Raw genomic sequence first — 15,306 nt, 5'->3', positions numbered from 1 at the left:
CCATCAGAGGGAGTAAGTCTGTGTTCTTCAACAAACTTTGGATCTAATTCTATAAAGAATATTTAAAAACAATTTCATGAAACTAATGAGAAGAGTTAAAATATCTGTTCATTTTAATTTTATTTTCAAAGAGCTTCAGTCACAAAAATGATTTACAAGTCTATTTACAATTCTATTGTACAGTTATTTATGTATGCCTCTTGACAACAGGGTACCATTCTAGAGCAGCAATACATATTTTAAATACAAAGATGTAGTATCATTTCAGATTTAAAAATAAAAGGAAGCTGAGCTTCTAGAGAGCGCTGTTATGATGAACATTTTAATCTGTTAGGCTTGAGGAATTCATGACAAACTAAGTAGTTTCTGGTTCACATAATTATTAAACAAGCTGCAGTTTGTTGAAAATAGTTTTAAAAACCTGAAGCTTTACTGTATATAAAATCAACATATTCAAGACTCTAAAAATTGTCAAAAACCCACAGCTTTCCCTTAGACATACAAAACCCTAAGTTTACAATTCAGAATTTCACGGGAGAAATCCTACAGGACTTGAGCTCTCTCATTTTGTGATGACCAACATAAGCATTTAAAAATTTGCAGCATAAAAAGGACTCCACATCTGCTTAGTACTATACTGCATACACATATACAGTACAGGATTATTTACCCAATTTGGGATGACTGTTCAGCACAACCTTCATGAAGAAAGAAAAAATAAATAGAATTAAAAATCCAACAACTTTTTAAAAAGTGCAACAGTAATAGTTTCCAATTTAAAGTTAAGATGAATATGGACAGTTCTGTGGGTTTTTTTAGCTGCTTCTATTCAAGCATTATTTGCAGCATTTTCTTTTTACAGTAGATTTAGCTCTATAGTACATGAAACTAGAGTTACTGCTAATTGAATCTGAAGGGAAAGGGAAAAAAACTTTAAAAATAACCCTGAGGGATATACAATTTCATGATCTTGTAATTTATTTCTAAAAAGTAACATTTATTATTTAGCAATTGCTTTTCTGGATAGACCAGTCCTTTAAGTATGTGCATAAATAATATTTAAAAATCAGTAATATTTACAAATCCTAATACATCAAAATAAAATACATACAGATTAAAGTCTGCATACACAAATAATTTAATAATAAATCAAACTCCTCAACATAAGGCCAAAATATACAGCAGGAAGAAAATGTCTACCCAGTATCTAGTGGAGCTCACTAACTTGGTCTGTTCATCTGAATCTAGATTTCCAAGATGAACTCTAAAAGAGATTTTTTTCACTACGAAATGAATTTTATCTTACTTCAAAACAGAAACTGAATACACTAGTGCAGATCTAGTTTGCTGCATTTCTGAAAACCAGAAAAACTAAACTGCTCAAAATGAGAAAAATGATAGGTGGTCAAATTCAGCTCTTGGGCAGGAAGGCATAAATCCCAATAATTGCAGAAAATGCAAAAGCTTATTTTGTGGCTGAACTTGCAACAACAAGACAGATTCTCAGAAAAGCTGATTTATTATTCTTGACTAAGCGTCAGAGCTCAAGCACGCAACCTCAGGAACATTTACCAACCCTGGACGCAGACCTGGAGGAAACAAAGCTCCCATTTGCAAAACATTCAAGTTGACTGTGCTCATGAGCCATCAGTCACTCGGTTAAGTGGAGACACTTGGCAATTTCTGTTTTAGTAAGAGTTCCCTAAAATGTTCTCCAAAGACAAGCCCACTTTAATAAGCTGTTTCCTCCTCACTTTCTAGGTAAGTCTAATAAACTAGAATAAGACTGAAAAACTAGCTTCAGAAACCAAACAAGCTGAGAGAAGTTATCAGGGAAATTATTAAGCAAAAGCATTTAAAAGGGGAAGACAAGTATTTTCTTTCAGTTCTCCCGGAACAGCAAATCTAAAATGGTCAGTGAAATGGAAAGCAGAAGCTTATGCGTTTAAGGATAAGTCACAGCTCCCAGGTCCAAGATGCATAGCTTCACAACATTTTTCAACTAAAGTATTATTTTTGTTTAGATTTGAATACTACTTACGCAGCTAAGAATTATTCTTCATCAGTTATTTCATGCTACAAAGGTTTTGTAAAATCAACATCGGCAGAAATTAGCCAACTGACTCAGGTTCATGACTAATTAATATATCCAAGCCCACAGTTGCAGACCCTTTAAAAGCTACCAATGTTGTTCAATGTTTATGACTGTACGAAGCCAGGATAATAAGAACATTGCTCTGTTGAACGAGTGCTAAGAAAACCACTTCCCCCTTTCCCCCTGCTCCACTCCTCAAAAACAAACAACAACAACAACAACAACAACAGAAATCAGGAAAAGAGCTGACAGCTGGACTGGAAGATAGTACACCATATGCATACTATTTAGGAGGAGCAATAACTTCAACAACCAAGTTCTAGGAAAAGGTCTTCCAAACCATTTAGCACCACTTTTAAATTCCCTGTTGGCACAGTATATTCAACACTGCAGAAACCACAACATGATTGACATTAACATGGTTAATGGTTGGACTTCATGATCTTAAAGGTCTTTTCCAACCTTAATGATTCTATGAGCAGCAGGGCACTGTCCATACTGCCTTACAGAACAGCACAAGGGAATAAGGCCTGATCTGAAAAGTTCTGCTGATTAAAACAAGGCTGGAATGGAATTGTCTCCACAGGAATTTAAAAGAACAAAACAAAACAACTCAGGAAAAAAAAAAAGAAAAGGAAACAAAAAAAAAATCATTAACATCAAAACCTCAAATTCCATCATCAGAATATACACACTTCAAAACAATCCCAGCCAGCCAGTGAGTTTGGGGCCCTCATTCCACAACTACTCTAAAGGACCCGACTTCCTTCTCTAAAGGTTCTCTATAGAATCATGACTTCTTCAGACCCCAGATCCTCTCCCAAAGCTTGGAGGTGTCTGGACCAGTCATTTGCCTCTGGTCAAAACCAGACTGATCAAGACTTAATATTTATAATCTTCCCAAAGACACAAAAGAAGACTTTTCCAAACATTTACAAAGTTGACAATGGTTTGGAGATCAGTAATTTGTGGGTTAAAAAAACCCAAAAAACCAAAACAATAAAAAAGTTTTAAGCCTTGCAAGTCAAAGCATTGTCTGCCTCTACTTCTTTGCAGACCTATTTTTCTAGTGATCTTGTGTTCTGATACTGCCTCATGGCAAAATGATATATGGCTACCCCTAATGCTTAAGCAGCGTTAGTGGTGATACAAGCTTTTATTTTTTCTTTTTTTCTTTTTCTTTTTTTTTTTTTTTTTAATAAATAAAATCTGCATAAGCCTTACAGTTCTGCAGCAAGACAGACTTTAGCTCAATTTTCTCTTAATTTTGTTTCATACAGCTACATGTAGCACTTAAGATACTGGCAGACTCTTTGAAAGGCCTGTGTCCTTAACGTGCACAAATCCCAAGCGTGGGCATGTGACAATAGACCTCCCTCCCACTCCTGTGTCACTTGCAGCAGTAACTCTGGTCTTACTACTTCAAGGAATATAGGAAAATTACCTTTAGATTTACAAATAAAACATGGTCCACAAAGGGATAATCCAACCCTTCTGCTGGAAAAAGCAAGGTCTATGGAGAAATGCATAGCTAAATGTAATAAAACATGACATAGAAGAAAGTGTTTAGATTCTCCATCCTTCTTTCTCCAAAAACTTTAGAGTGTAGCCAAATGGCTCCTCCTTTGGAGGCCACCTAAGCCCTTCCTTGTGGTTAGCTAGAAAAGAAGTCAAGAACCCACATGAAAGCAATGTGCTTATTTCTTAAGGACAGAGCATATTGCTTCTACAGCATTCCCAATTCCTGCTGTGGCAGACTAAACAACTGAAATTAGAACCCAAACATTACACCTGGAAACACTCCTTACGAATAGGGACAAACTTAGAGGTACACACACACAAATTTTAGAACCGTTTGGAAACACAAAACTTTTCATCAGTCATATAAAAACCAACCAACCAAACAAAATAACCCCAACCAACCAAAAAAAAAACAAACACAAAAAAACCCAAAACCATGACAAGGCTATTATGCACCTCTAGTACAGCCATGAAACCATTACATCATAAGGTTTACATGAACACATGCCCAGATAAGCAGGTTAGAACAACTATTAAGATACTCCAGGCAAATAATGTGAACCTGTTTTAACTGCCCTGCAGTTTAAACCTTCAAATGCATCTCATTTAGGAACAATGAAATCTGAAAGAAGGTGGAAGGAAACACAATCATTTTTGTTCTGCCTAAGGTGACCTACATTTTTAAAATGTATAGCCATAAGACACCTGGCTCTGAATTTTGTATTCAGAGAGACGAAACAGTTGGAAATATCTGCATTAGAATTTGACATTTAGCACACTGCAGTTTCAAATAAAGCCTTAAAATTACATTCTTCTGAATACTACTAAAGATACATGCCACCAAGATCCACTGCTACGTTACAGTGATGATTTGATATGAACCATTTTCTTGGGATGGTACTTTCGCTTCTGTTGTTGTCCTGGGTTTTGGTGGCCATTCTGGATCAACCAGCAGTTCCTGAGCTAGGTGCATATACTTGGCTTTTGGTGTCTTCTCTCTACAACCAAATAGGGAAGAAAGGAAACAGACTCCACAGCGGTCCCCAGCCTCCTGCAGAAGTGAACAGATTTGAAAACTGGATTACTGTAAGAAGAAAATAATGTCAGTAACAATACAGTAAATCACTAGAAGAAAAACTATTATTTCAGTCTTTAATTTACTGTTTCATTACCACATTGGATTGGACCTGTAGTACAGAAACTCTTCTGCTGTGTCATCTCTTCTATACTATTGTAGCAATGACATTCAAAAAACATTAAGAAAAAGCAAGTGTTCAATATTATCATAACATCTAAGACCACCAACAGTTTTTATGCATATTTTATAATCATTTCAATAATCACAGATAGAACAGGCAACATTAAATGATTTTACTATTGGAGAATAAAATCCTGGTCTAGAAAAAGCAAATTCCCCAAATCTCAAAACACTTCTTAAGCCATGAATTGTTAAACTGAAGGCAGCCAGTCAGACAAAAGTAGCAGAATTTAATTTGCTGATACTACGAAATCTAAATAGTGCAGGTATTAATAGCTACTTAAAAATACACAAGTTACTGAACTTAAGTCTTCCTTCCTATGTTTCCTCTCCCAGTCTAATGCATGTAATTTAATTAGCTGGGGAGGAGAAACACTACTCCTCATTCTCGAGACTGAATCCCTATAATGTCTCAGAGAACACCTATAGTCTGCAGGGCTGACATCTTAATGGTAATATATTCTGTAGTTTTCATCATGCTCTAAATTTCAATTGGTGAACTGAACCAAATGTGAGCCTTGAGAACAATTTCCACTCTTCAGTGAACACAAAACAATTTGTTCTACGACAGCCTCAAAATGACAACGGTAATTCTGAACTGAATACATTTAATAAAATTTAGTGCTGAGAAATAAACCATTGTAATTCTAGCAAGCACAAATGTACAATCACCCAAAAGTAATAAGCCAACAGGCTTAAAGCTAGTTTTTATGGGATTCACATAGATTTCCTTCATCTATTAACAGCAGAGGGGCAGACCAGGCCAAAATTCATGGCCACCTGAAAAATCTTTCAGTGTCCTAAACCATCTGAAGTAGTAATAGTGTGTTTTTGTTTGCCATCTTGTTTTGTTTCATTTGTACATGCTAAAAATTACTGCTCTCAGACAATGACCTAAAACTCTAAACCAAATTAATTTAATTGCTTCTAAGCAAATCAAGATGTTCCCAGTCCTAACATGCTAACTTGTGACACCACAAATAAAATTTGCTGAAGTGGAAACTAAAGATAAAGTGAGAAAAGTCTTAAAGCAATACTCTAGGTTTGTGTCACAGTTCTTGCACACACACTAAACTCCGTAAGTGTCAATAAGGAAAAGAATATAAACCCAAAACCCTTTCCTTTCAATATTTTAGTTACAGAAATCTAATTTAAGCAGACTTAAGCTAAAGATAAGGCAACAGACACTTATAGATAATTAAGAGACAAAACTAAATTAATCCACATGCACTCAAATGATGACAGCAAAATACTCGTCTCCAACCTGAGGCGGCTGGGGTATGGTGAGGCGAGATTCTCCTTGTTTGTCTCGATTGAACACAACCTTCCAAAGGATCATATCAAGGAGGACATTCTGTGAGACATTACAGTGAGTGGGAAGAGTTAAAGAAACTAATGATCATTTGTTGTTAGTGTGCACATTACAAATAAAACCTGAAATAGTGCTTTAGGCATAACTAATTCTGTGGCAAGCAAAACTGAGTTTATGCTGCTTGCTGGTACTTTTGTGATAAACATTTTCATTCTTAAGTGCTCACACAAAATTTAAGAATATGAATGTGTACTTTAAATCAACAGCAAACTAAAACTGCATCCAGTGATATGGGTAAAATCATAAAGACACATTCTTAATGTGTTTCAGTACTCTAAAAACCTGTAAAGCATCACAGGAATATACGAGTGCTTAGAGCAGTTTCCCCATAAACCATCTTTAACATTACAATGTATTTAATTTTGGAGCTATGCTTTGTTCATAGTCTGTTTTAAACCAGTGACATTCTCAGAAAAGCAGCAGTGGGGTAGCAAAGCTGAGCCACCAGCAGGAATGAAGGAATTTGGTAGGCATAGTTCCAGGTTTTTAAAAGAGGGCAGAACTTGAGTAGTATGTTGAGCCCATCTGGTTATCCTCATACAGCTGCATGGGCAGACTCAAGAGCTTTGAGCAAATCTGACAACACAGGTGTGAACCTGTACCTTCCATGGCCTCAAGCCTACAACTCTGATCCTTGGACAGATGCCACTTCTAACATCTGACTAACCTCTGCCATTGAAAATGGGGAGCTGATTAGTCAAGACTTTTGTAACAGATTTTTATAATGCTTATGATTTTGTAATATACCAGAATTTGATAGTGCTTTTATAAAGCATTGGCCAACAAATCTTCAGCTTGTTAGATGTTCATTTTTGAAGGCGGTCTGGTTTAAGCATGTCTATACCAGGCATCAGGGGTAAGGAGGAACAGCTGCTAGGATCTGCCTAGCATCTGGTAGAAAGAATCTGCATGCTTTGTGAATCTAGTCTGGCACCCACACAGAAAGAGCAAAAGCATTTCAGACAACATGTTTGGGACAACCGCAGTCGGAAACTATTCCTGTTGTAGAAGCAATGACAAAACTACATAGGACCATAGCATGACACAAAAGTGTCATACTGGCAGGTGTGACTAAAGAAGATCCAATTCTTCATGTATCTCAAAATCATGAGACTTAAAAGAGGCAATTCCTGAGGGACAGCTCTCAGCAGAACAAACTCTAGGTGAAATAGAGTACCTTGTTAAAAGATGGAAGGAGCTGCCACCAGCAGCCTCTCCCGGATACTCAGAATGTAACGTGTGGCACCAAGTCTGTAGTGAAAAGTGAAGGAAGCAGAAAATCCAGCCAGGCACACAAGGAGAAAAAAACAATGAGATACTGGAAGTGAAGGAAAGAAATAGTCTGGGATTTTCACACAACACACCGGACCCAAGGAGTTGGCAGAGCTTTAGGAAGTGTGGAGTAACACTGCTGGAATTGGACAAATGCAGTTCAAGAGTTGGGCTGAAGTCATGGAAGGTGTATTGTAAAACAAGGTTTGGGGTTTGAGGATCTCTAAACAACAGTCCTGCTGGGACCCTGCTGTACAGTAAAACAACTCATCTGCCGTAACAAAGCATTCAACTTACACTTACAAAGTGGAAGAAACTTGGTTTAAGACAAAGCGTAACAGCCCAAACAATTAGGACCAAGAACTAGGTACTTCTGTTTTATTACTAAAGTACAGGCAACAAGATAAATAGGGAAGTCTGTTTAAAAGAAATGTGCCAAATCACCCCTGCAGTTTTGGTAATGAAAGTTAAATGACTGCAAGTGTAAAAAAGATGCTAACTCCAACCTGCATAGGAAAAAGAGTGGGGTGAGGTTTGAAATACTGGGTGAAAGAAAACAGTCTCCAGGTAATTATACTGCTTAGGTGATGCTTAGTAGAAATTCACAAGTTTTCAGGCTGATGTGACAACCAGCAAGGCCCACAAGTGGAACTTTATGAACACGTATTTAAACCAGAGGAGAACCATTTGTCCTCAAGAGTCACGTGCTGAAACGTGGATTGGCACACTGTACAGACTTTCTACTGGAGCCCTTACGCACCCAGAACAGAAACAACACCAGACTCTATAGAAGTTGCAAGATCATCTGCACAACGAAGAAATTTTTCAGCAGATGGTAAGCTTATTTCTCTCAGTAATGTTTATCATTGGACTGAAAATTGAAGTTGCACAGGAAAAAAGTACTTCTGTCTAGTAGGTTTGTTTTAAATTTATCAGAAGACAAAGAAAGCCATGATTCTGAACCTTCAGAATAACTATTTTGTTTCAGTGGTAAAGACAGCAATATACATAAAATTTGACTTTTCACAAATAAAAGGAAGCAAAAAAAACCCCCACTATTAAGTATTCACTAATACAAAAAAATGAAAGAATTCAAGGGCATAAAGGAAAAACATCACAAGAAGGGTTGGAGTGCATACAGGACAATGTAAGAAAGGCACAGGAGCTTTAATAGTGGATAAACTTGTTAACAACAAGACAGAGGCCAAGAAAATTAGTATCTACTGCCATGTTTTGGAAAAGACACGTTGTCGTCTGTCATGTGAAAACACTGAAAAACATGTTCCAATAGGCAGCAACATAAGAACACATTTTGCAAATTCTATTTGGAACAACATTTTAAACACAAAGGCTTGATAATTTTCATTCAAGTATCTGAAAAAAACCTTTGAGGTAATTTTTACTAGGTCACAAATAAAAGGGAAAAACATGTTAATTGGACAGAATATTAATGCTGTAGTACTCTTTGAAGGCCAAAATTATATGATCCAAGCAAATATTATGCTGGTTACATTGATAGCAATCCCTCACATTGTAATGGAAATATTGATTAGAAGCTGTAGAAAATGTTACACAGTAAAAACAGATAATTGTAGTGTGCAAGCACTACATAATGTTGGAAGGCTTTTTCATCTTGTAGGAACAAAATGTGACTCATGACTGCAACCAAAACCCAAATATATTCAGGTTGGAAATGCCACCTCAGTTAACAGGGAGAAGAAATAACCACAGGAATAAAAACTGACTGTGAATCCAGACTTCTTCTGGAAGATTTATCTGTCAAACTTTGATTCTTGGAAACAAAACAAGGCACCCGGATGAAAGGTAGGGCATGTTTCTGCACACATTAACTCTGGAATTACAGCAGAAGAGGTCAACATCCAGAGTGACTGACTTTGGACAAGCTCAGTGATGGAAAAAGCAGATTTGCATGAACATCTCTACTTCAGAACTTTGATCATATCAGACAACTGAGTTACACAGACCTGCATTATTCTGAACAATAAGCTATGTGTACAATCCAAATGGAGTACAGGGGGCTCCCCTAGGGATTTTATATAGTTCTCTAGTACACTGCTATTCTGAAGTAACACAGAAAATAAAAATGGAGTATTTTAATATGAAATAGTTGAATTATTAAGTCTTTCAGCTCCCTCCCTGCTCCCATTTTTTAATAAAAAAAGATTTTTAAATTACACTTTTAACACAGAAAATCTTGACACCTTAAATCTAGCCAACAAGGACATTTGCATGTGCTTAAGAAATACACACTTAACAAGAAAACAGCAGCCACTCAGAGTGGCCTGCTGTGAAGAGAGACCTTCTAAATAAAAGATGAACACGCACCCTGAAAAAATAAACACTTAGAAGCATTTTTTCCATTTGGATTTCTTACCTCTGTCAGCACAGATACAACAGCATTTAGAATAACGATGATGACAATTCTTAGGCGCCACTCAGGTGGCACACACACAAGCTGTGGAAACAAGTTGCCAGAGGTTAGAAACACACATGTGAAATAAACACACATCCAAAACAGACCAGACTCAGCATTATAAATTCTCCCTCCCCACCCAGTGATGTGATGCTAAAGTTCTGCAGGGGTCACGCCTGCCCCAAAGGCAACCCATCAGCTCCCCCAGGAAGCTGACACACCCACAGATCTGCTGGCTCTCACCTCAAGAAATGAGTCAATAGGTTCAACAGGATGCAACATGATGAAAAATATGAAGACATAAAGAACTATAACAGATAAAACAAACAGAACTGTAAAAGAAGAAAAAAATATTTTAATTGGACCATCTCACAATCAAGAGTTTTAGACAGTTTTAACAAGTATCATGAGTTCATCACTCTCTGGACGCAACCTCTCTTCACCCTCTAAACCCCTTCCAGGCAAATTTGGCAATACTAGTTGTGCTGATAGCCATAAAGAGACAGAAGGCCTGAGCTTTTCTCACTGGCTCACTTTGAAATGTATATACACATATACTTCTACAAACAAAGCAACTATTAACACAAATTCCTCCATACAGTTTAGTATTTCATTATTTCTAGCTGTGATGATCAGAGGATAATTGCACTATGATCTCCTAGCAACACTACTGCTGCTGAAGCGGCACAACAGAATTGTCAACAAATGCACAGTCACTTGGGAGTTCTATTTGGAACTCTATATACCAAGAAAGGACTTACAATTTTTGTAGCATGGTTGTCTAAAGGGCTTTCCTTTAGAAAATACAATTGCCACTATGAGGTACTGAAAGCTGGATATAAAAAACAAAGTTGTGTTTTCATAATTTTTAATGTAATGTTCATCATGAATAGTCTCATTCCCATGGTGTGCAGAGCTGGTGTTCTTGGTGTCCAACACATTACATGCACTACAACACAAAAGCATTGAACACTGAGCTATGGAGAAGAGGCAAATAAGGTCCACTTATTTACAAAAAGTAACGACAGAACAAATTGCTACAGTAGCAAAAAAGCTTAAACTTGAGAACATATTACAGGTACTAAGAAATAACTCAAAACTGTGGCAGGGAGGTAGCAATTTTTTTGAATTCAGAGCTTGGAGTTCTGTTATGCTTCCAGTTTGTAAATTTTCCACGTGAACTGTTTAAAAACTGTCATTGTAGACAAACTTCAGAAACAGGCAAGAAAATATTGCAATCTAAAAAAAAATTAAAACATGTCTTCATTTTCAAAAAAATGAATTTGATTTACTGTAACTCTAACAGTAAAACAAAGCTTTATAATAGGACAGAGATAAAATAGATCTGAACCATTAATTTCAAATTTCTACCTCATCTGTCCCAAAGTTGAAGAGTCATTAGACCAAGCCATCTGACTGACCCAATTTTGCTTTTCAGCCACTGGGTAGCTCCCATATATTAGTATGCTTTTCAGAAGAAATCAGCAGAGTAAAAAGCTGCCATACAGAAGCTTTATTTTCAAAGTCCCCAAAGAGGGACTAGAAAGAAGAGAGCAACTATCGCCTATAGCTTTCCAATTACTACTGTATCCTGCACAGAGCCACTGAAACACTTACTCAGAGTCTTCTGTCCAAGGCTCATACCAGGACTGCTGTTTGACCCAAAAGAACCCAAAGGTTTGGAAAGCAAGGCAGATGATGATCTGAGACAACACAGAACACAGAAGTGGACCTGAGATAAGACCTGATGGAGGCCTTTGTGCAACAAGCTCTGTCCAAGCAGGGTTCAGACTCACTGCAAAGAGAACAAAAAACAAATGACACATTACATCATTATGGTTTTCAAGAGTTATCCTGTTCACATTCTGTGGAATTAGAATGTCTTGCTCATGACATCACTTTAAAATTTAGTCCAGAACTGCAAATGTGAAACCACCTTGTAAAGATCATAAAGCCCTAGAACAATGCCACAGTGCCTTCTACAGGCTGCTTCCCCAGCAGCACAGCATAGCAGGGGACAGTAGCAGCCATGAGACTTAAGGAATTAGTATGTCTGGCCAAATTCCCTTTGTCTGGCACAAGGACTTACAGCTTGCCTCCTCAGTTTTGGACTGCCATTGCTTCAATGAAGAGGTTTTTATTAAAACTTGAAAATAGAATTCTACTGCTAGCCAGTGAATTGAAGGCTAGGCTCGTATGTAGGATCAAATGTTTCCATAGGCAATACTTTGAATGTAACATTTTGTGGACAGAAGTTCAAAGTAAGAATGCAAGGAATCAAAACATTTGAGCAAGATATTGCAGTAACTCCTGTTTTGATTCCCAAACCAGCTTCCTGTACTGTGAAGACTTAGTTGCCCAAGATCGTGCCCATGTCCTGCTTCTTGTATGAGGACATTTCACAAATTTCATATGAGTTTAATTCAGTACACAGTGGTGGTTTGGGTTTCTTAATGCACAGATGTAATAGTCATAACATCTTCACTGTATGTCACAGTGTTTTCTCAAAACCACATGTAATTAGGTATTGAAGAAAATCTGACCAAGCAAAAAGTGGCTCACAGAAGCCAGCAATAGTAATTCAGTACAATACTTACTAGTGAAGACAACCACCAAAATGATTGCCAAATCAATGAAGAGAAACTGGAAATCTCCCAAATTGCTCAGGATCTAGAGAGAAATCACAACTGAAACATTGGTAATTTCTTCACACCCCAAAAAATTTACAGTGACACTCTTACGGCATTAATTCTTTGAATTTCACTCTATAAACAAGACAGTGTCCTGTCAAACTGGCTTCCTTTACCTGCAGGAACCCTCAATACTCTACAATTCACAGAACAATTCCTGAAGTATCACTGTATGAAACAATTTCAAGATGGATAAGCTATTTGTAATTGAAATTTGTTTGTAATCAAAATTACATTATTGAATCTTACATACCAATGCAATAGCAGCTTAGGCCCACAGTTCTTTAAGCACCATAGCCTCACTAGGTACTCATACAGCTGTCAACATTTCCACCTCAAAGGTCCTTTAATACTTTGCACCTTTAACTGACTCAGAATGCAAATTAAAATACAAGATTTCTACCATATGCCATTATTATGAATCCAATCATATTAACAGGAAATACTCCACTTTGCTTCACTCCCCTCCCCCCCAAAAATCAGTACTTCCAATTTCTTTCAATTCTAACATAAAAGGAATGCATTGCCCTTGAAAAAATGTTAGGCTATTTCAAACTGCTGAAAGTTTTTACATAATTGAAATTTGTATTTTTGCTTTGTTTATATGCTTATCTGGACTTCCCACTGTAGAGACTTTCTTTTCACAGCCATTGGTTATTGTCTTTTCTAAATAGATACTACCATGTATTTTGTACAGTTAATATAAAAAAAAAAACCCAAAATACTAACAATACTTTTAGTCTAAATGTATTTTTGAATGCATGTGTTGTACTCAAAGGGACTTGCAACAATTTCCATTAAATATCTATCAACTTTCAAATTTCTGAATTGTGCTGACACTGCATAAGTACTTAGAGAATACTTACAGAATACAGCAAAGTAACAGTGATGTACTGGATGATGCTGTATAATGCCATGAATTTAAACACACAGAAGGAAGTTATTAAAGCAGCACGGCCTTCCCTGTCAAAATAGATGCAATCATGTAACTACAAAGCTTTCTGTGCAAGCAGTTCAGTTCTGCCTACCAAAATGTTAGCTGCAATTAAACACACCAGAAAACCCTTTGAGGGACATTAGGCTGCAGACAGAGAGAGAAACAGGAGTCAGAATGACACACTTCCACCAACATCAAAGTTGTGGGCATGTCTTCTGAACTCAACCACCACCTAACTTCAGTCCTCTTTGGACTTCATGTGGCTTTCTAACAGAGGTTTTAAAATGAAGGTCTTTCTACAAAAACATCTATGAAGCATTAGTTTACTGCATGATTGAATGAACACACAGTCAGCCACAGAGCTGCTGACTTCAGAAATGTTTCTGATAATGCATTAGTTCATTAGTTCCCCACAGATCCCCAGATTCTTCTTTGGCTGACCTTTATCCAAAATCATTACCTAACTTCCAATTCGAGAATAAAAAATTGGTCAAAACCTGTTTAGAAATTGTCTTCTACTTTGTATGGTGCTGAGCAATCACCTGAAGATTTTTAGTGTTTGCAATTATAACAGCCTTTATGGAAACTAGCAAAGTCACTATGACAAAATTAAAGACTAATGTGTAGAAGTTTGGTCATGCTTTGAAAAATTAACTTTACATGGACAAAGGATTTTATAACAAAATAGTAAATCATACTATGGCAGGGTTATGCTCAGAGTACCTTCAGTACAGAAACAGAACCACTATAAATGTATGGATTGTTCTGTAATTCACACTGGTTTCCTACAACATCAAATATATACTAAAATAGAGCATGCAAAAGGAATTACACAGACACACTGAAGTTCACGGTCAGTGGCATTACCTGATCAGCTTTGGCACACAGGAAATACTGGGTGTCCTGGAAGTGAATGGTGATGCCACAGAAGCCTCAAGTTCAGACAGAGATATACCACCATGTGCCCTCTTTAGTGCCTGCCAGGTAACATTGAAATAGAGACCATTTTAGAACTTGCTTTCAGCTGTACAATTTAACTGAACAGTTCTGTATGGAAAATAAAAATATACTTACCCCACAGTCATTTGCTCCATCTCCACACATGCCCACATAGTAACTACAAAAACCGAACAGACATCAGCATTCTGGACCATTCTCCAACCATAGCCCACTTAGCTTATTTCATTAATTACTTCTATATTACTTTGAGTTATTCAGGGTTTGCATAACAATGCGTGACCATTAATGCTGAAATCAATTACTGTTGCTGTTATACATATAAGGAAGTAGACAGAAAAGTAACATGACAATGACACGTCAATCAAAGCAATAATGGTGAATTAGCTCTCTATCATCCCAAGGTGGTCTAAAGAACAGAACCTTTGCTCTAGGCAATGACACTTCTGTAGTATCTTGTAGAGCTGCAAGGCCTGACACCAACAGTCACATATTGATCAATGTGAACAGAAAACATCCTGATAATACTTCTGGTAATACACAGAAGACATTTGATGAGTTTATTTCATAAACCAAGCAACTGCATTAAAAAAAATATGTTAGTCACTTTATGCACATAATCCTCATTTAAAACCTCATGAAAAGTCTGCAACTTTCACAACTAGCCAGCAGATGGTACTACTCTCATTCTGTTGGATCAGCTAATAGGCTGATCTACCAACACAAGGAAGTTCCATCAGCCCAACCTTTTTCTTCAGGCACAACAGCTA

The 15,306-nt window shown here is 36.9% G+C and overlaps 1 protein-coding gene across 4 annotated transcripts in view; it reads right to left on the bottom strand.

The window, feature by feature from the left end:
• Window positions 1-95: 95 nt before the first annotated feature.
• The window catches only part of ATP13A3 (ATPase 13A3), a 58,135-nt gene continuing 42,924 nt past the window's right edge, over window positions 96-15,306 (bottom strand). For 2 of the 4 annotated variants that reach the window (XM_069023995.1, XM_069023994.1), the window contains exons 24-33: window positions 14,654-14,696; window positions 14,447-14,556; window positions 13,509-13,605; window positions 12,550-12,622; window positions 11,570-11,747; window positions 10,714-10,901; window positions 10,196-10,284; window positions 9,914-9,994; window positions 6,139-6,228; window positions 96-4,667 (exon numbers count right to left, since the gene is read on the bottom strand). In XM_069023995.1, coding sequence (XP_068880096.1) covers window positions 4,470-4,667; window positions 6,139-6,228; window positions 9,914-9,994; window positions 10,196-10,284; window positions 10,714-10,901; window positions 11,570-11,747; window positions 12,550-12,622; window positions 13,509-13,605; window positions 14,447-14,556; window positions 14,654-14,696 — 1,147 coding nt within the window. In that variant the 3' untranslated portion in view covers window positions 96-4,469. Of the gene's footprint in view, window positions 4,668-6,138; window positions 6,229-9,224; window positions 9,371-9,913; window positions 9,995-10,195; window positions 10,285-10,713; window positions 10,902-11,569; window positions 11,748-12,549; window positions 12,623-13,508; window positions 13,606-14,446; window positions 14,557-14,653; window positions 14,697-15,306 lie in introns of those variants that run through there. The other 2 variants (XM_069023996.1, XM_069023997.1) reach the window with 2 other exon arrangements.

This window comes from Aphelocoma coerulescens, chromosome 9 (genome assembly GCF_041296385.1).
Source record: "Aphelocoma coerulescens isolate FSJ_1873_10779 chromosome 9, UR_Acoe_1.0, whole genome shotgun sequence".
Taxonomy (NCBI): Eukaryota; Metazoa; Chordata; class Aves; order Passeriformes; family Corvidae; genus Aphelocoma; species Aphelocoma coerulescens.
This window is presented reverse-complemented; position numbering and strand designations above follow the sequence as displayed.